Here is a 20404-nt window from a genome sequence, read left to right as displayed (position 1 = left end):
GGTTCAAGAAAACACGAAAAAGCATCGTATTTCATAGAGTTAATAGAATTCATAGACTTTCAAATAATATGTCATTTAGCATGTGTATACGCTATATGCATATGATAATGTCTTTGATCAATGTCCGTGTATACCTCCGCGGTCCCTCGTGCATAGATTTAAAACTTGCGGTTGCAATCTGCGGGAGTTCAAGTCCATCATAATGTGGAATTTTAATTTCTAGATTTTAATAGCTATAGCTACACAGACACACACAGACACACAAACTTTGAGATATATATATAATTGTGATAATATATATTATCACATTTATATATATATATGATGTGATAGTATATATATATGATATGATAATATATATGTGATAATATGATAATATATATATATATATGATGTGATAATATGATAATATATATATGATGTGATAGTATGATGATGCGATAATATGAATATATATATATATATGATGTGACGATATATATGATGTAATAATATGATAATATATATGTTACAATGTTGACATTAACAAGCACAAGACTGTATTTACAGATGGAAAAATGACTCTCAATCATTTCTCAAAATAACTTTCAACTTATTTTAGTTACCACATTGTTTTACATTTTTCGCTACCGTATTGGTCAGTTTCACTATGGCTGCTCGTATCTTGAGGTTTGTCAGTTTCACTATGGCTGCTCGTATCTTGAGGTTTGTCAGTTCCACTATGGCTACTCATATCTCGAGGTTTGTCAGTTTCACTATGGCTGCTCGTATCTTGAGGTTTGTCAGTTTCACTATGGCTGCTCATATCTCGAGGTTTGTCAGTTTCACTATGGCTACTCGTATCTTGAGGCTTGTCAGTTTCACTATGGCTGCTCATATCTCGAGGTTTGTCAGTTTCACTATGGCTACTCGTATCTTGAGGTTTGTCAGTTTCACTATGGCTGCTCGTATCTTGAGGTTTGTCAGTTTCATTATGGCTGCTCATATCTTGAGGTTTGTCAGTTTCACTATGGCTGCTCATATCTTGAGGTTTGTCAGTTTCACTATGGCTACTCGTATCTCGAGGTTTGTCAGTTTCACTATGGCTACTCGTATCTCGAGGTTTGTCAGTTTCACTATGGCTACTCGTATCTTGAGGTTTGTCAGTTTCACTATGGCTGCCCATATCTTGAGGCTTGTCAGTTTCACTATGGCTACTCGTATCTTGAGGTTTGTCAGTTTCACTATGGCTGCCCATATCTTGAGGTTTGTCAGTTTCACTATGGCTACTCGTATCTTGAGGCTTGTCAGTTTCACTATGGCTGCTCATATCTCGAGGTTTGTCAGTTTCACTATGGCTGCTCGTATCTTGAGGCTTGTCAGTTTCACTATGGCTACTCGTATCTCGAGGTTTGTCAGTTTCACTATGGCTGCTCGTATCTCGAGGTTTGTCAGTTTCACTATGGCTGCTCGTATCTTGAGGTTTGTCAGTTTCACTATGGCTGCTCGTATCTTGAGGTTTGTCAGTTTCACTATGGCAGCTCGTATCTTGAGGTTTGTCAGTTCCACTATGGCTGCTCGTATCTTGAGATTTGTCAGTTTTACTATGGCTGCTCGTATCTTGAGGTTTGTCAGTTCCACTATGGCTGCTCGTATCTTTAGATTTGACCGTACAACTTCTGTTCCGGAAATTAGGGATGTCTATATTATAAATATTTCATGCATCACTTGCTTTCCGTGTTTAAAGTTATTGTCTGCGCTTTGCCTACGCAGACTGGCTGACCTTATGGAAGAGAACCAGGAGGAGCTGGCTACTCTCGAGACCCTGGACAGTGGAGCAGTCTACACCCTGGCACTCAAAACTCATATTGGGATGTCCATCTCAACTCTGAGATATTTTGCTGGCTGGTGCGACAAAATCCATGGCCTCACCATTCCCATAAACCATGCCAAGCCCAACCACAATCTGTCTTATACTCGTCGAGAGCCGATCGGGTAGGTGCAGATGGTGATGGGTGAGGGTCTGTTAAGTGGTAGTCAAGGTGTGTGACTATAATAGCCCTAGATCTAATTTGAGAGTCAAGGTGTGTGACTATACTAGCCCTAGAACTAATTTGAGAGTCAAGGCGTGTGACTATAATAGCCCTAGATCTAATTTGAGAGTCAAGGCGTGTGACTATACTAGCCCTAGAACTAATTTGAGAGTCAAGGTGTGTGACTATAATAGCCCTAGATCTAATTTGAGAGTCAAGGTGTGTGACTATACTAGCCCTAGAACTAATTTGAGAGTCAAGGCGTGTGACTATACTAGCCCTAGAACTATTTTGAGAGTCAAGGTGTGTGACTATACTAGCCCTAGATCTAATTTGAGAGTCAAGGTGTGTGACTATACTAGCCCTAGATCTAATTTGAGAGTCAAGGTGTGTGACTATACTAGCCCTAGAACTAATTTGAGAGTCAAGGCGTGTGACTATACTAGCCCTAGAACTATTTTGAGAGTCAAGGTGTGTGACTATACTAGCCCTAGAACTATTTTGAGAGTCAAGGCGTGTGACTATACTAGCCCTAGAACTATTTTGAGAGTCAAGGCGTGTGACTATACTAGCCCTAGATCTAATTTGAGTATCTCAATCACTACATTTACAAGGCTGGTTGGTGTTAAAATCTTTAGTAGAGGTTAGGTAGCTTTTTATCAAGGTTAATAATTTTTACCTATTAGTTCAAATGGAAATATGGTCAAGCGAATTGCAAGAAAATTGAGGCATCAAATAGTTGCAAATCTTTACTATAATAAGAGCCGTGTTCACCCGAAGCCAGGCTGAGAGCGTGGGGAAGAAAGATTGCACAGAAAATGAACCAGGATATTCGGACCCTCAGCCAAGTACGCTACCATCTTCGCCGCTCGACCACCTTACCATGTCCGAGAAGGATTGTACACATAGTTATTACACATGATGATCTCTCACGATGCATGGTACTGCCACCGTACTAATTCTACATGAAACTCTGCTTAACAATATGGTGTTGCTCGACTGTTTCCCCAGAAGATGGTCCAACAGGACTTTTAAACCGTATCATTAGTCATGATTAGTTTGCTTGGTTCTTCTCAGGTAAATGTCTTTTTCAAAGATGTTTGTTTGTCTGTAACGTTTGGTCACAAACGCTAAGTGAACTTTGACCGAGTTGATGTCGGCCAACTCGCTAATGTTTTACTTTACATTTAAAAGAATGAAGACCAGTTGCAAGAAATAAAATTTGTTTAAACGATGCGCCTGTTGTAATCACTAGCTTCAGTTGACACAGTACAATATTAATTAAGTCCATTAAGGCTATTGTAATATGTAGCGAAGCACTCGCTGCTATTCAACAAAGAACTATCATAGGCGATTGGTGTTTGAAGGTATAGTCTAAGAGTAAGATATAGGCCTAATGGTCAATGTGACAATGCACAAGGTATCATGGAACTCAAACGAGCAGAGTATATATTTAGATTTGGCTTTAACTACAGAGTCAGTCTTGCTTAGCTTCCAAAATGGAATTTTGCTAAAATCTTTACATTCCACACGTATTAAAAAGAGTTTTGTCTTTGTAGATGCATGTCTGTATGCACCGAAACTTTTTTCAGCTCTTTATAAACCTTGTAGCTACTCTTGCGACTGTTTTTCTCTGTCTGTAAAGAGAATATGTGATTTAAAATTCTTAGTGCTGCTATTTTCAAAATCATTTTATAGTGTTTGTGGAATTATCACCCCATGGAATTACCCGCTCATGATGCTGGCGTGGAAGATATCTCCGTGCCTTGCTGCAGGCAACACTGTGGTACTCAAGCCAGCGCAAGTCACTCCCCTCACCTCACTCAAGTTTGCCGAGTTGGCTGCTAGGGCTGGCTTTCCTCCTGGTGTTATCAATATTGTAACTGGCGGAGGTTTGTGTCGCTAAAATTTCTTTCCAAACACAGCATTATGTTTAAAAAATAGTTTACTCCCGTTGAAACTTTAAAAATAGCTCAGAGGTAAGCCTCATCAACCAATCAAGTAGTTTTTAATGCCGAAAAAGAATAGTGTGACTTAAGACTTGAACACATGCTTTTCCAAGCCGTCACTAATGCTTGCTTAGGTAAATGAAAGCATTCCATTAATTGCTAATTTGATCAAATATTTACGGTTCAAATCATGTGTTGATTGTATTTTGGTAACCCTTAGCTGTCTCATTACGGAATTGTTTCCCCTATCTGAGGGAATTAATTATTAGTAAAAGATTTTTGGTGAATAACACTCGGTCAACAAAAATCTTTCTGTGAAAGATAAGGTTTCTAGTGTCATAGAGCTTTAATTTAACATTTTTTTGTGATCAGAAGAAAATTTTGCACAAAATAAATGCATTTGAAGAACAAGAGTCTTGTTTAATATTTTGTAAGTTGGTGAAACCAGAAGTGAAAGGAAAGCAGTATCATTTTTGCAGTTTGACCAGCGCCGACAAATATTATCTAATATAAAAATGCTAGCTGAGTTTTCTCTCCAAATACTTTTATTATCCGAGTGTTTAATAAAAACGTCTTTGGACAAAATTTATTCTTATTTAACATATACAACATTTATCATTCTAACCTTTATAAAGTTCATATCATGAGAAGATGTTTTGTGCTGTTCAAATAAAGTAAGAAAAAAACAACAGTAAAGATGTTTAAATATGAAATAATTAGCAAGTAATGGCTAGATAGTCTGTTATACTACAATAAAAGATGGTTTGATAATGATACAAGTATTACGACTAGCAAAAAAAAACTAAAAATCAGGAATATGTTGAATTAATAATAAAAGTGCGTACATAAAAGAGTGTATAAAAAGATTACCATTGTAACAGAAGCTATCCATCTAAACTTTGAATGCCATGATACTGGTACCTCGCGATATTGGTATATGTCGATACCGGTATATGTCGATACTGGTATATGTCGATACCGGGACACGCATGAAAAATTAGATATCAAACCGCTTTTGTCTTTTACGTTGTCCGACCGAATGGAGTTAGGATGTAGAGGCAATTCTTACCAAAGATAATACAATAGTTCATGAGGAAAAGTTTTACATTGTTTAGTTTCTAGCGAAAGCTATAAGGAAGAACCGGTGATTGAAGTGGGTAACAAGACAATTGAAATTGAAATGGCACATTTGAAGATCACAATTCAAAAAAATAGGTTAAGAATTTTGAAATGGCTTTCAAAGCGTTTTAAAAGAAAAACAAATGCAAAAGGTACGAATAATTAATATTAAAAACTGCATACCCATTTAGCTTGTAAAATGTAATCGCGATAAGGATACTGTAGATAAAACGGTTGATAATGATAAGAATGGCTTAGCCTTGTGGTTAGGTGCATGTGTTTGCAAAATTGCAAATGCACTCATCGTGAGTAGAATTACAGTGTCGTCCAGATTTTTCTTTGCTAGATTTGAATTGCTGGACCCAGGGACAACATGAGACACAGGGACAACATGAGACACAGGGACAACATGAGACACAGGGACAACATGAGACACAGGGACAACATGAGACACAGGGACAACATGAGACACAGGGACAATATGAGACACAGGGACAACATGAGACACAGGGACAACATGAGGCACAGGGACAACATGAGGCACAGGGACAACATGAGGCACAGGGACAACATGAGACACAGGGACAACATGAGACACAGGGACATGAGACACAGGGACAACATGAGACACAGGGACAATATGAGGCACAGGGACAACATGAGACACAGGGACAACATGAGACACAGGGACAACATGAAACACAGGGACAACATGAGACACAGGGACAACATGAGACACAGAGACAACATGAGACACAGGGACAACATGAGACACAGGGACAACATGAGACACAGGGACAACATGAGGCACAGGGACAACATGAAACACAGGGACAACATGAGACACAGGGACAACATGAGACACAGGGACAACATGAGGCACAGGGACAACATGAGACACAGGAACAATATGAGACACAGGGACAACATGAGACACAGGAACAATATGAGACACAGGAACAATATGAGACACAGGGACAACATGAGACACAGGGACAACATGAGGCACAGGGACAACATGAGACACAGGGACAACATGAGACACAGGGACAACATGAGACACAGGGACAACATGAGACACAGGGACAACATGAGACACAGGGACAACATGAGGCACAGGGACAACATGAGACACAGGGACAACATGAGACACAGGGACAACATGAGACACAGGGACAACATGAAACACAGGGACAACATGAGACACAGGGACAACATGAAACACAGGGACAACATGAGACACAGGGACAATATGAGACACAGGGACAACATGAGACACAGGGACAACATGAGACACAGGGACAACATGAGACAGACTTTGAGATTTATATAGATCGTGATCACAAATATCTGAGTCCCAATGTTAAAGAATTTCACTAGCAGGAACTTTTGTAGGTCACTGTTTTCAATTTCTTTTCATCCAATTTAAATCCGAAATTAAAAATTTTGGAAAACGCAATATTATGCTGTGAATGTTTGCTTAAGAAAACTAATTAACCAATTTTTTTGGCAAACTAATAACTCAATGTCCTAAATTTATTGTGGCAAAACTTTGGGTTAATTTGTGTACCCTATGATCCGTGATCAATGCTTTTGTTTTAAAGTGAGCCGTTATGAAGACTTTCCGCCATAAAGGAGCCAACGGTTGCTTATTAACTCCCTGCATACGACAAGCCGTGTATCGTGACTCGGCACAGCGATTGTGAATTGCCAAGAGCCGCGTGGTTCACACAAAAGTTTCTGATTCGACACTAGTTAATTGGCCTATCAAGTCGACACTTAAACAGAATGTAACAATCTGCACCTACTTTTAGCCAATAAAAACCCTACTTATACCCCATCCTGAGCTTAGTTTTGCTTTGCAACAACTATTTTTCGCAATGACAAGCTGTGTCAGACGCATTACAGCTACGAAGGTTTCACTAAATGTATATTAATGGGCTTCTGATATTGAACAATAGTACTAGTGATAATGATTATTTAATCTTTAAACATAAATGATAATAAGCTATAAAAATAGTCATAACTCGTCTGACTCAAAACATGCTCAGCTTGTCTCTCACCGTAGTAGCAAAAGGGGCCAAAAAGTGTCTGCTCATTCCGCAACACATTTGTAGCCTTTTTTATCTCATCAGTAGATGTAAAATGTTATAAGTAGTTTGGTATCAAAAATTTTTTCATAGACCCTGTGGTTCGAAAGTTATGACAACTTATATGCATCGTTGATAAATATTAGGTTTTACCAAATATTTAATTGTCCTGGCAAAAAATTGAATTTTGTTGCGTCATAATTAATGTTTGCTTACGTGAGCTACATCTTTCTGGGACTCTGTTGCTTCTTTACTCAAACATTTGCAAGCATTGGCTGGCTACTTACATCAGCATCTGTCAGATCATCTAACTTTGAGTGTGTACTTACATCAGCTTCTGTCGGATCATTCAACTTTGATTGTGTACTTACATCAGCTTCTGTCGGATCATCTAACTTTGATTGTGTACTTACATCAGCTTCTGTCGGATCATGTAACTTTGTTTGTGTACTTACATCAGCTTCTGTCGGATCATCTAACTTTGATTGTGTACTTACATCAGCTTCTGTCGAATCATCTAACTTGTTCTAAAAAACTATAAACTAAAAAATTAGTCAGATTGTTTTTCACGGATACATCGGTGTGTGAGTGTAATCGCATTAATTCTGACTTTTAATGACTACTAGCAGTGTATTTGCTGATGAGAAATCAGATAGTTGGATTACTGATGCCTTTGAGTCACAAATATTTGGTTCAGACAGACAATGCCGACTGAATGTTTTATTATTACTTATGTTACTCTCACGTATATGACGCACAGCCAACCTTTACATACAACTTAATTCAATTCATATGTTGAAACTGTTGCGCGCTTTGAGCAATTCTTACAGCAGTTCACTTTATTTCCTTCACAGTCATGAAAGTTAAAATCCATGATGATTTTTTAATAAACTGCAGACAATTATGCAGCTGTAAAACAAATACATCATAACGATATGTAAGAGTTGTTTTAATTCATTTATTGATTAAAAGGTAGTCAATAAAAAGAGGATCTTTGCTTTAGATACGGGTGAATGAAAAAGGCTTAGTGGTCTACTTGGTGTAGAACTGAAAGTGCTAGTAAAGCTTCACAACTTTAGTATAAAATAATTTAGCTTGTAGACTTGTTCATGTTTTATACATTACATGTTTTCTCTTTAGCCTTCACATTTAGCCTTCACATTTTGCCTTCACATTTAGCCTTCACATTTAGCCTTCACATTTAGCCTTCACATTTAGCCTTCACATTTAGCCTTCACATTTAGCCTTCACATTTAGCCTTCACATTTAGCCTTTACATTCAGCCTTTACATTCAGCCTTCACATTTAGCCTTCACATTTAGCCTTTACATTCAGCCTTTACATTCAGCCTTCACATTTAGCCTTCACATTTAGCCTTCACATTTAGCCTCCACATTTAGCCTTCACATTTAGCCTTTACATTTAGCCTTTACATTCAGCCTTTACATTCAGCCTTCACATTTAGCCTTCACATTTAGCCTTCACATTTAGCTTTCACATTTAGCCTTCACATTTAGCCTTCACATTTAGCCTTCACATTTAGCCTTCACATTCAGCCTTCACATTTAGCCTTCACATTTAGCCTTCACATTTAGCCTTCACATTTAGCCTTTACATTTAAAAATTGCTATGTGAACAACCAGTCTTTTACTAAACTGATGTAAAAGTTTCAATAATTGATATATAATTTGATTTGCTGGAACATGAAAATAATGATCTTATCTAAATTATATTTTATTGCTGTTTGTGTAGATCTGTATTATATTTTGTTGTTTCTGTAGGAGGTGTGGTGGGTCAGGGGATAGCTGACCACCCTGACGTACGCAAGCTGGGCTTCACTGGGTCTACCCCTGTTGGTAAGACGATTATGACAAGCTGCGCTCAGAGTAATCTCAAAAAGGTTTCACTCGAGCTCGGTGGAAAATCCCCTCTGATCGTATTTGCTGACTGTGACTTGAACAAGGCCGTGAGAATGGTGAGTCCTGCTAAACCATTTGTTAGACTTATCTCTCAGGCTATTGTTAGACTTGTCTTTCAGGCTATTGTTAGACTTGTCTCTCAGGCTATTGTTCGACTCGTCTCATGCTGTTGTTAGACTTGTCTCTCAGGCTATTGTTAGACTCGTCTTTCAGGCTATTGTTAGACTTGTCTCTCAGGCTATGATTTCACTCGTCTCTCAGGCTATTGTTAGACTTGTCTTTCAGGCTGTGGTTAGACTTGTATCTCAGTCTGTTGTTAGACTTGACCCTTAGCCCATAGTCCCAATTCATAGATTAGCTACTCAGGCTATTGTATGTGTGTTCCAAAAGACGGCAAATGTCATTTGTTGACCTTCATATTAGTTACTTCAGTGATGTTCTTTAGAGTCATTGCTATTCTCTGCCAGTAGCTTAATATTCATATCTTCTCTTCAACGATGCAATAAAATTGTTGAATTTAACAGCAGGCAAGGCCTCAGCATTAGTTATTTCACTAAAATATTCTTTGTAAGTCAATAGAGAAATTCCCATTCCTTGTTATCAAAATATTGATTCGGATATGCACTTATGAAGGTCAAGTAAAATGTGATGTATTTGGTTATCTAGTTTTTCTCATGGTGATTAAAATGAGAGAAGAGATATAAAGAAAAATATATATATCTATATATCTTTTTGATCGTTTCTTAGCTTTGAAGAGCTTGTAATCACATGTCCACAAATTTTGCACCTACATCACAGCAGAGTAAGACATGGTGAATCTTTTGATACCAAATAACTGTAATGTGAATTTTGTTGCAAGTCAACCTTCAAGTATGCATAGTCGATTCATGCTTGTAATACTTAACGGATTGCAGGCACTAAGTGGTGTCTTCTTCAACAAGGGAGAGAACTGCATCGCTGCAGGCAGGATCTTTGTAGAGGAGAGCATTCACGATGAGTTCGTTGAGAGAGTTGTGGCTGAAACAAAGAAGATGAAAGTTGGTGACCCACTGGACAGGTCGGTTGACCACGGACCACAGAATCATCTTGCTCACCTCAAAAGTCTGCTAGCCTATGTTGAAGTAAGTGAACTGCATTTAATTTCAGATAAACGTACTTGGATTGCTTAACTCAATGGGTGCTTGAAGGGGTTAAATATGTGAATAACTGTGAAGTGTTTTTGGGAAAGCTCGATAGGTTTCTCACGATAGACTTTGCTCTGATAAACTTTGCTCAGGATAGGTTCTTAAAAATGTTTCCTATTGGTTCAGCACATGCAGATAATTCATTTAAAGAATAGAGAAAGTATGATATTATTATGCTTTATTATGTATCTTGAGGTGTTGACTGATGTTCTAAAAATGAATCAAGGAGATTGACCCGCCAGAAACTGAGATATAGCCATCCAAACACAGGTCTACCTAATAACGAATCAGAGGAAAAACCCTTCGAAAATCCCGAGAATTGGGACGTATGAAATCGACTTATTGGATATGTGCCGGAGTTGCACAACCTTACCACCGTTGCATATACTGGTTCGTTTTAGGCTACAAGATGTGAAACGCTTCTCGTGTTAGTAAAGAATTTACAGACTAGCTCTGATTTCTCAGGAAAACCAAGCAAACATTGTGGGGTAAAGGCGGTTGCCCACAACTCCTTGCCATGATTTCTCAAAACAGAAGAGCAGATTTTGACTATTGCGCCTTAAATTTTAACTCTATCTCCATGGATATGCTCCGAAGATCCTCTGTTCAACGAACGGCGCGTGTATAGTCTATATTATACGATATCCGTGATTTGAAGTTTGTTTAGAATAAGAAATGGGAATGTGAATTTTTGTTCATTCATCATCTTTCTAATGTGTACCTACTGCAGCATTCAGTTGATTATCGTCATTATTAACAGACCGTAAGTTCACTACAGCCATAATTTTAAAAAGAATAACTCGACCGTGCTGCTCTTGCTGTAAGAAAAGAAAACGATAAATTTTGATTTGGTTCTTCTATTTATCTATTATCTTATCTATGATTATTTTTTATGATTAACATAATAATCATAATGCATATTATACAAAATAATAATATAACTGTGTATAGAATAAATGATGTAACTAATATAATTTGTAGAAAATTCCAAATGATAACCGAGTTTAATGATTGATTTAATTGATTCCATTTATCAGCTATAGATAAAAAAATCTGAACAGCGCTAAAGATGAGTCTGAATAGGGAAGCTAAGTGTGAGAACAACAAAACTGAGCTGAACTAGCAATATAGCGAAATGTTGTGAAATAATAGATGTGTGTAATTATTTCATGCTATAACTAATCTACACGTCAGAGGGACTGGTTCAGAATTCTCAGAGCAATGATTGTTAGGCCCAATTTGGTTGTTCTATACTTCCAGGGATTAAACCAATTAAAACGCTGTGATTGTTATAGGAGAGCGCATTAGTTGGCTTAATTGACCAATGGCACGCAAGTCGATTTCATATGTCATATGTTGATGCTAATATGAGGATTACCAAAACGCTTGTCTTTTGGTAGACCTGTGTTTGGCTGGCTATATCTCAGCTTCTGGCTGGTCAATCTCCTCGATTCTTTTTTTAGAACATCAGTCAACACCTCAAGATAAATAATAAAGCATAATATTATCATACTTTCTCTATTCTTTAAATACAGATATTATAGGGAAATTGATTACTTACTCATTAATCAGAGACGATTTGTATATACGATTTATCATGCGTATTTGGGTATACGCAAACGCTTTGCTGAGCCGTACTGCGCGGCTGTGGTAGCAAAAGAGTTAACAACCGCAAATCTGCACCTTTCCTTGGTCACCGGTTTGTGCCTATAGTCTCTGGCCTTTTCTATCTAACAATACTATCTTAGATCCCACTATGACCTGGACTCTCTGTAAGCCTACAAGACATTTTGTAGTATGTTTAGTTTATAGTATGTATACGTTCAATAGTATGTTTTGCTGTTATTTGTTATATTTGTCTGTTTGATGAAACTCCTTATAATTTGCAAACAAAACCTTTGTTACTATACAAAGTATTTTAGTTTTCTTTCAAACTTCCATTCGTAATTTTTAATTAAGCAAATGATGAGATAAATGCATTTGTTTAGATTGAATATAATGTTTTACTTGAGAACATGAGCAGCAGAATCACATCTGAGGGAACAGCGTCACATCCGATTGGACAGAATCATATCTAATTGGACTGAATCATATCTAATTGGACTGAATCATATCTAATTGGACTGAATCATATCTAATTGGACTGAATCATATCTAATTGGACTGAATCATATCTAATTGGACTGAATCATATCTAATTGGACTGAATCATATCTAATTGGACTGAATCATATCTAATTGGACTGAATCATATCTAAACGGACTGAATCATATCTAATTGGACTGAATCATATCTGATTGGACTGAATCATATCTGATTGGACTGAATCATATCTGATTGAACTGATGTACTATCATCAACTTGTTAAAGCATACCCTAAAATTTCACTATTGATATTTTATAACTCCTGATTAAACAAGTGTGTCATTGGGAAGGTGAATACATCTGTATAGGTTGAATTGGAGGATGTATTTGGGAACATTGTTTGCAGAGTTGCTGCAGGATACCTGCTACACAATGTTATATATAAATAAAACTGGTCTTGTTGACTTTCTCTTTAATAAAGACCTGTTTTGCTACCCTTCGATTTCCTCGGTGTTAGTGTTAGAAATGACAAAACATTGTTACACGTATCTATATGAGATGAGAATGTTGTTTTTGCTAATGATTACATTCTTTTGATCTACTTGTATTATACTAGTGCATCATTTGGTATTATAATTAAGCAATTACATTTTCCCAAATAACACTGTTACAATAACACATCTATTACAATAGCACATTGATTACAATAGATGTGAGAGAGAGTGTGAGACGCTGCCAAACAGTAGCCTATGCCTGCATGCATGTTGCAGACTGGGGTGAGGGAGGGCGCAAGATTGGTATATGGAGGAAAACAAGTCGACTGCCCTGGACTTTTCTTTGAGCCAACTATTCTCACTGATGTGGATGACCAGATGTTTGTGGCCAATGAAGAATCCTTCGGTCCCATCATGGTTATCTCTCGTTTTGCTGATGGGTATGTCCCTTCATTATATTGACTTAGGTGTCTAGCAGATGTTGGTCATGCTTATCGCTCTGTCAACAAACTCTTATAACTTGCCCCAGAATTTTGTAGGGTTTGGTCATTCAAAACTTATTCGTCGTGAGTTCAGTCTCCTATCAAATTTGTGCAACTCTGTTCAACGTTGATTGATAAGTAGGTATATTAATATGTATTACTTGGTAATGTATAATAATTATTAAGTAATTATTAAATAATAATACTTTGTTCAATGTCGTTGTAAAAAATATTGAAGACAAGATCAATATGAAGTAGATGTAAATATATAAGCCTTTTTTATAACAGCTCACCAAAAAATAATACTAGCGACAATGATGGCTATTGGAGCACAAAAAGCCTTTTGATAAAAACACCCCAAAATATTAAACACAAAGCAGCAATTTTAGTTATAGTTTTATTCTGAGCACTCCTATAATCTATACATATATTTTTCTAAGTTGTTTGTGTATGTGGGTATGTATGCGTGTCCAGCTATAGTTTTTAAAATCTTGGAATTAAAATTCTGCATTGTGTGTATTTGAACCCATGACGAATGCATCCACAAGTTTTTTTCCATTCCGGGCGCTCTACCAATGAGCTACATATGGCATCTTGATAAATGATATTATCATATTCCATATATCATATGCACACGCTAATTATTTTAGCATTGCGCCCACGCGTAACGATGCCCCCGTTATGAAATATTTTTTGTAAGGTTTAATTACTATATCTGGGGTCAAGGCCAATTCTTCTCACGCAGACAATTATATTATCTCCGTAGGAAGAGCCTCGACATTCTCTCCCCGTTCATTCAGACAAAGGCAGTACGATATTTCATTTTTACATTTGTACCACTATCAAGAGGTACCAGTATTGTTGTGTTCAAAGTTTGGATGGATAGCTTCTGGTGGAGCAGTAACCTTTTGTTATACACACACACTTCTATGCAAAAATTGTTGCCCTACAGGATGAAAATATTCACGGCGTTAAAGCACATAAATTACATAATTTTTATTATATATTTCAATACATCACAGTCTTGGCTTCCGAATGAGCTTATATTCAATACGCAAAGAATAATAGAACTATGAAAAACGGGGTGTCAAAAGTACGTCCTGCAAAAAAAAACACTTGGTTCAGGTACTCAAAATGTGACGTCATAATTCTCATTTAGCCTTATGTCGTCGATCCCTTTCGCTGCCATTGAGGCTGCGTTTTTCTGTGACAATCGGTGCTGTTAAACCCGGAGAGCGCTAATAATAAACTAAGATTTTAGATAATCAACAATGCCCGCGATCGTGCTAACGCCCGACCAATACAAACACATGTTTTGGGTTAATTAATTATGCTTCAATAAATGTACTGTCGTTGATAAAGGTAATGAACTAACATCGATTAAATTGTGGCCCTAGTACTAAATGTCAATAGCACGGAATCACGCAATGCTTGAAATTAATTAGTTTCAGTCGTCACCCTCAACATCATATTAAAAATATAGAGATAGTGTATAATATCGTCGGGAAAATATAGTATGGTTTTTGGAGTCTGAGGTACTTATCATAGAAATAATATGTCCATGGAGAACTAATGACACTGATTCCTTTGTCATCTTCATTCGTTCTCTGGAGTTGTCCTACCTTTGCCTGCCACTGATACAAACACATGTTCTGGGTTAATTAATTATGCTTCAATAAATGTACTGTCGTTGATAAAGGTAATGAAATAACATCGATTAAATTGTGACCTGCGGTTGCGTGGCCCTAGTACTAAATGTCAATAGCACTTTCGCAATGCTTGAAATTAATTAGTTTCAGTCTTCACCCTCAACATCACATTAAAAATATAGAGATAGTGTATAATATCATCGGGAAAATATAGTATGGTTCTTGTAGTTGATAAATAAGCGGTAAGAGCACACAACAACGAATGTGAGAATTGTGACGTCACAATTTTCGAGACTATGCCAGTAAACCTTTTCGCGGTAGAGCTCTGGGGAAATCCTATAAACACCAACCAAAGTCTGTCTCACCATGGCAAACAATAGCTCATTCGAAAGCCAAGACTCTGATGTATTGAAATATACAATAAAAAAATTATGTAATTTATGTGCTTTAAGTTTCGCACAAATTGCCTTCTTCATGCATATTCGCGGACTAATTTATTCGCGAGTGAACACAATCACTCTGTATTAAGAGTTAACTCTATTGCAGCTAGCAATAGAGTTAACCCTTCGCATGCACACGCAATGCATTTAGGTTTCTATTTATCTGACAACTACGAGTCGATCATGCTAAGCTATAAATTTCTTGCGGTGTCCAGAGGTTTTCACGAATATTCATCGATTTGGAGGCCTTTTTATGAACCAACAACTTGTGGTAAGTAACAGTTTTTTCTAAACCATCTGCTAAGTTAATAATTGAATTTTACTCTGTTAAAACACAATATTTATTTTTTCATCACTACCGCTTCGTTATTCGTTTTAGTGTGAGAGAGTTCAATAATCTGCACGACCCATTTGCAGTAAAGCTAATAAACGCAGACAGCGCAACAGTTGGTCATCTACCCCCGGTCTTTTCTAGAAGACCACCAATCATTCAGGGAGGTCTTGAAATTGAGGTAGAAGTGGCAGCAGCTGCTAACGAGGAGAATATATCCATTTTAAAAAAGGAACAAGAACGGCTTTACGATGACAAACTTTTGGCCAACCTGCAGAACGTTGCAATAGTATTTACTATTTAGTAAGTCACCAGGAGAGTTTTGATGATGACTGCCTTACCAGCCATGTAGTAGCGGGAGGATCACCTTTAACGTTACCCAAGACAGTGACAGCAATATTGAGCTGCTATTCCCGAAATATCTAGTCAGAGAGCGCCATTACACTGTAGTATTTACTTATCAAGAGTATCAGTTTAATTTTATTGCCAGGCAAACGCCATATGGGCCAGACTTTATATTTACTTCATTCATGGTTTGAAAATTTTATTTGTATTTGAAATATTTTATTTGTACACTCAAGTTTGTAATAAATCAGAACATATCTATACATAAAAATATCTCTATATAAATATTTCTGAAAATCCTTGAGAATTATCTATATAGCAATATATCTATATATAAAATTTTATGTGTATATATTGTGAATATACATCTCTACATATGAATATATATAATATAATCATGGTTCCAATATTCCTGCCTTAGTGAACCCATTCCGTATGGTAGCCCTCTGTGATGGTAACAGAAAGTGCCTGTACGATTCACACAGCCACTGGGCACTTCTTTGAGCTTGGTTATGTTTTTCATCAGTAATGCAACATTCTCATACTGATGGCCAACCTCCATGACTTGTTCTGTGTACCTGTGAATCAAAAAATTATGCTTAGCTCAAACATCCTGCCATTTTATAAACAGTTAAGATGGATGCAGAACAGGTTTTCCCAGCAGATTTTTTTCGCATATAATGCTTCAACATCGCAAGTTAAAGAGCATTTGCAGAGGCTTTAAAATGCCTCCGTTTACGCATCAATTTGTATGACTTTGCACAGTCAGGCTCATTTATATGCTTACCATTGGGAGAATTATGATTTTATGAAGTCTTTAAATGGTCTATTGACTGAGAGGTCTAACGGCTGCAGGATGTCAGTCATGTTCTTCGGAATCTATAAAACAAACTGCAGTTGAATATTGATTGGCCTGAACTATGCTCTGCAAACAATGAAACAAAAAACAGTATCGGGCTATGTTATAAAACTGATACACAAATTTAGGAAAGTATCAATCTAAAATCTAGGCTTATCTGTACGCAGATCACATTCACGGAGCTGAGCTTACTTTTGAAGTTCTCAATATGGTGGGTTCGAAAAGCGTCATAAAGAAGCAGAGCTGGCGTATCTGGTTTGCCAAGTCGAGTCCTTGTTTCATCTAAGTATGCTCGAATGACATTCTCCACATATTTAATCACTAGCTGTGCCACTTAGCGTTGCCCGTGTAGTAGAAAAGTTTTTGAACAGAAAATTGATTTATATTTAACATATAACAAAATTTGCCATTATAACTTTCAAAGTACATATCATGAGAGAAGTGTGTCGTGTAGTTGAAATAAATTAAGAGAAAAATTAAAACAATTGTAAAGGTTTTGAAACTTTGTCAAACAACTGTACCTTTCAAGCTAGTAGCCTGGCATATTGCCAATGGAAAACTCCACTAAGCTAGTTAATAAGGTTAGGCTTCCAATGAAGGTAAGCCATGACTTGGAGTCTGTATTGTTGTCCAGCTCAGCTGTTCTAATAATAGCTATAGCCGGATTTCCAACAGACGGAATTCCAACACACAGACTTTGAGAAATACATATATAGATTGTCTCCTCATTGGACCAGTGGCTAGGGTTTACTTGTAAATCAAAGCCTGGAGGCATTTTGTGCTGTGGCAAACTTTTAGCAGTTTTACCCGAGTAAATAAGCTAATCGGGAAGCATCGTAGCGTCCATAGACACTGCTAATACAACAGAAACCCCTCTTTTGTTGCTAAGGCCGTTAATGGCTACCTTTGACGAGCCCTTGGAAGCCATGGTTTTATCTGAAACTGGCACATACTTGAGTGGTGTTTGATCAGACACGAAGGAATATTTTCGGCCATCACATGCTGGGAAATCTCACGCGTAAAAGTTAGTGACACTTCCTCTTTGTAGTCTGGAGGGAGCTGAAGCTTTTTAGTAGTGGCCTTCCGTTGTGTGTGTCCCATTCTCTGGAACAGAGACTTCGCCCAGCCTTCAGTCTGCTCAATGATACCTCCATTTTCCTTAAGAAGACCCGAGTTTCTTTTGCAAATAACTGCCCTTGCCACACACAGGGCAATCCGCAGATTAATCACGCCACCAGCTGTGCGAATTTTTTGAAGGTTTTTAATAACAAAATTGTCCATTTTATTTCCTAGATTCTTAGGGCGTCCGCGCTTATCATCACGCTTGTCATATGAGTACGACACCAAATGGATTTTGGGATCATATTCTTCTTTGAATTTATTTTTTAATTTTGCAACTTTATCTTTGTAGACTTTCAGCCATGTTCGTACAGTTGACTCGTTTTTAATGTTTGGAAATTTTCGCAAAGTGGATGCTGTCCCATAATTATACGCATATTTGCAAACTGTAAGGTGTTCACTATCGGTGTAGTTGGAATATTTGTCTCTAGTTTTTGTAATAGGAATAGATTCTGTTACATTCTCAATCTGCAGTAAACATAAAATGAAAAATATTAACAAGTGTACAGAAAGTACAAAAACAATAGCTGAAGTATCGAATGAAAGCGATCAGTTTTTAAACAAGAGAATGAACTAACGCAGTTAATTATGGAAAAACGTATCTGCACTGCAAATCAAATACATACCATAATGTCCAGATCGGAATCATTATCGTCATCAACTTCAGTCTTAGAGGTTGATGGAGTCGATCTGGATGTAAAAACAGTAAAAGAAATTTTTTGCGATGATGACGCCATTCTGCATAACTTGCGACAACTGTGAATAAATTTGTAAACAAGTGTGATGCATTTGCAATGGGGTCAACTCAAAGCCCCGGTGATGATTTTAAAAAAAAATTGGAACTCAGCTACATTTACTACTACTGCCTAGCGACTAAATTTTAATTTGATTCAGTAGTTATTCTCCCTTGTGTTTAAAAATAGAACTAATTATTCGCGGAATTTAATAATTCGCGTAATCGGCTGATTTCGAAATCGCGAATTATTAAATCCATCGAATATTTTCATCTTGTAGAGTATTATTAATTCAACATATTCAGGGTTTTTATTTTGTTTTCTCAGTTCGTATTAATTGTATCATTACCGAATCATCCTTTAATTTAATCGTAGCAAAACCGACTTAATTTAGCTATCACTTGCTAATTATTTTGCATTTACATCTAAACCCTTTGATAGTTGTTTTCTTTTTCAAATTTATTTGACCTGTACAAAACATTTTTCTCGTGATACGAAGTTTTAAAGGTTTCAGTTGTTTGACAAAGTTTGAAAACCTTTACAGTTGTTTTTATTTTTTCTTAAAACTACACAAAACACTTTTCTCGTGGTATGTAGTTTGAAAGTAAGATTGAAAAATGTTGTTATGTTAAATTTTATGTGCAAAATTTTGTGCAAATTTTCTGTGCAAAGACTTTTTTATTACTCGGGCAGCGCCGGGTAGTCCAGCTAGTAATACTTATAAATCAGAGATCAACATTAGAGCGATAGTAAGAAATAAATATTGTTTCAAGTATCGGCAAGCTTATTGTATACAAATTAAATGTACAGAATTCGTTGGTAAATTGAACAACCAACGTTTAAGTTGCAACAATTTGGGTTATGTACCCAAAAAGTTTCCACAAATACACATCCAAATTTTTTATCAACTTTCTCAATGGTTGAATGACAGTTTTAAAAATATGAATCTATTTTTTATCTTAAAGTAAGCTGAAGTCAATATAAATGTTAAAATATTTTTTATAACTGTAAAATTACACCAAGTTTTTCAAAACTAGTAACCTTGTGTTTATTAGCAACTTTTCTCTCATTAAATATAACTTGCAAAACATTTTAATACTGGAACAGCTAGTCAGCCCATTTGGCCAATTATCATGCGCCATTCCATAATAATGATTTTTAATTAGTCAAATTCTTTAGGTTGATTGACTATGGATAAATATTCATGCATGTTTATGTTTTTAGTGACATTGATGGAGTTCTAAAGAGTGCCAATGATACTGAGTTTGGTCTCGCTTCAGGAGTTTTTACTAATGACCTTAGCAAAGCCTTGACAGTTTGTAAGTTATCTCCCTTTCATTATAAATAGTTCGCTGAATGATAGACTAATTAACTGAAAGTTTTGTAATATCAAGACACCATCTATTACTAGTTGTTAGTACATAATCATATTACTGCTGTATGACACCATCTATCACTAGTTATTAGCGCATAATCATATTACTGCTGTATGACACCATCTATTACTAGTTATTAGTGCATAATCATATTACTACTGCATGACACCATCTATCACTAGTTATTAGTGCATAGTCATATTACTATTGTATGAC

At 36.7% G+C, this 20404-nt stretch overlaps 1 protein-coding gene across 1 annotated transcript in view; it reads left to right on the top strand.

The window, feature by feature from the left end:
• Positions 1 to 20404, top strand: part of LOC137388751 (cytosolic 10-formyltetrahydrofolate dehydrogenase-like) — a 39326-nt gene that overhangs the window by 17795 nt on the left and 1127 nt on the right. The window contains exons 11-16 of the mRNA XM_068075204.1: positions 1753 to 1974; positions 3711 to 3904; positions 8952 to 9145; positions 10004 to 10210; positions 13130 to 13293; positions 20037 to 20131. Of these exons, the coding sequence (XP_067931305.1) occupies positions 1753 to 1974; positions 3711 to 3904; positions 8952 to 9145; positions 10004 to 10210; positions 13130 to 13293; positions 20037 to 20131 (1076 nt within the window). The remainder of the gene's footprint in view (positions 1 to 1752; positions 1975 to 3710; positions 3905 to 8951; positions 9146 to 10003; positions 10211 to 13129; positions 13294 to 20036; positions 20132 to 20404) is intronic.

This window comes from Watersipora subatra, chromosome 2 (genome assembly GCF_963576615.1).
Source record: "Watersipora subatra chromosome 2, tzWatSuba1.1, whole genome shotgun sequence".
NCBI classification, from domain to species: Eukaryota; Metazoa; Bryozoa; class Gymnolaemata; order Cheilostomatida; family Watersiporidae; genus Watersipora; species Watersipora subatra.
This window is presented reverse-complemented; position numbering and strand designations above follow the sequence as displayed.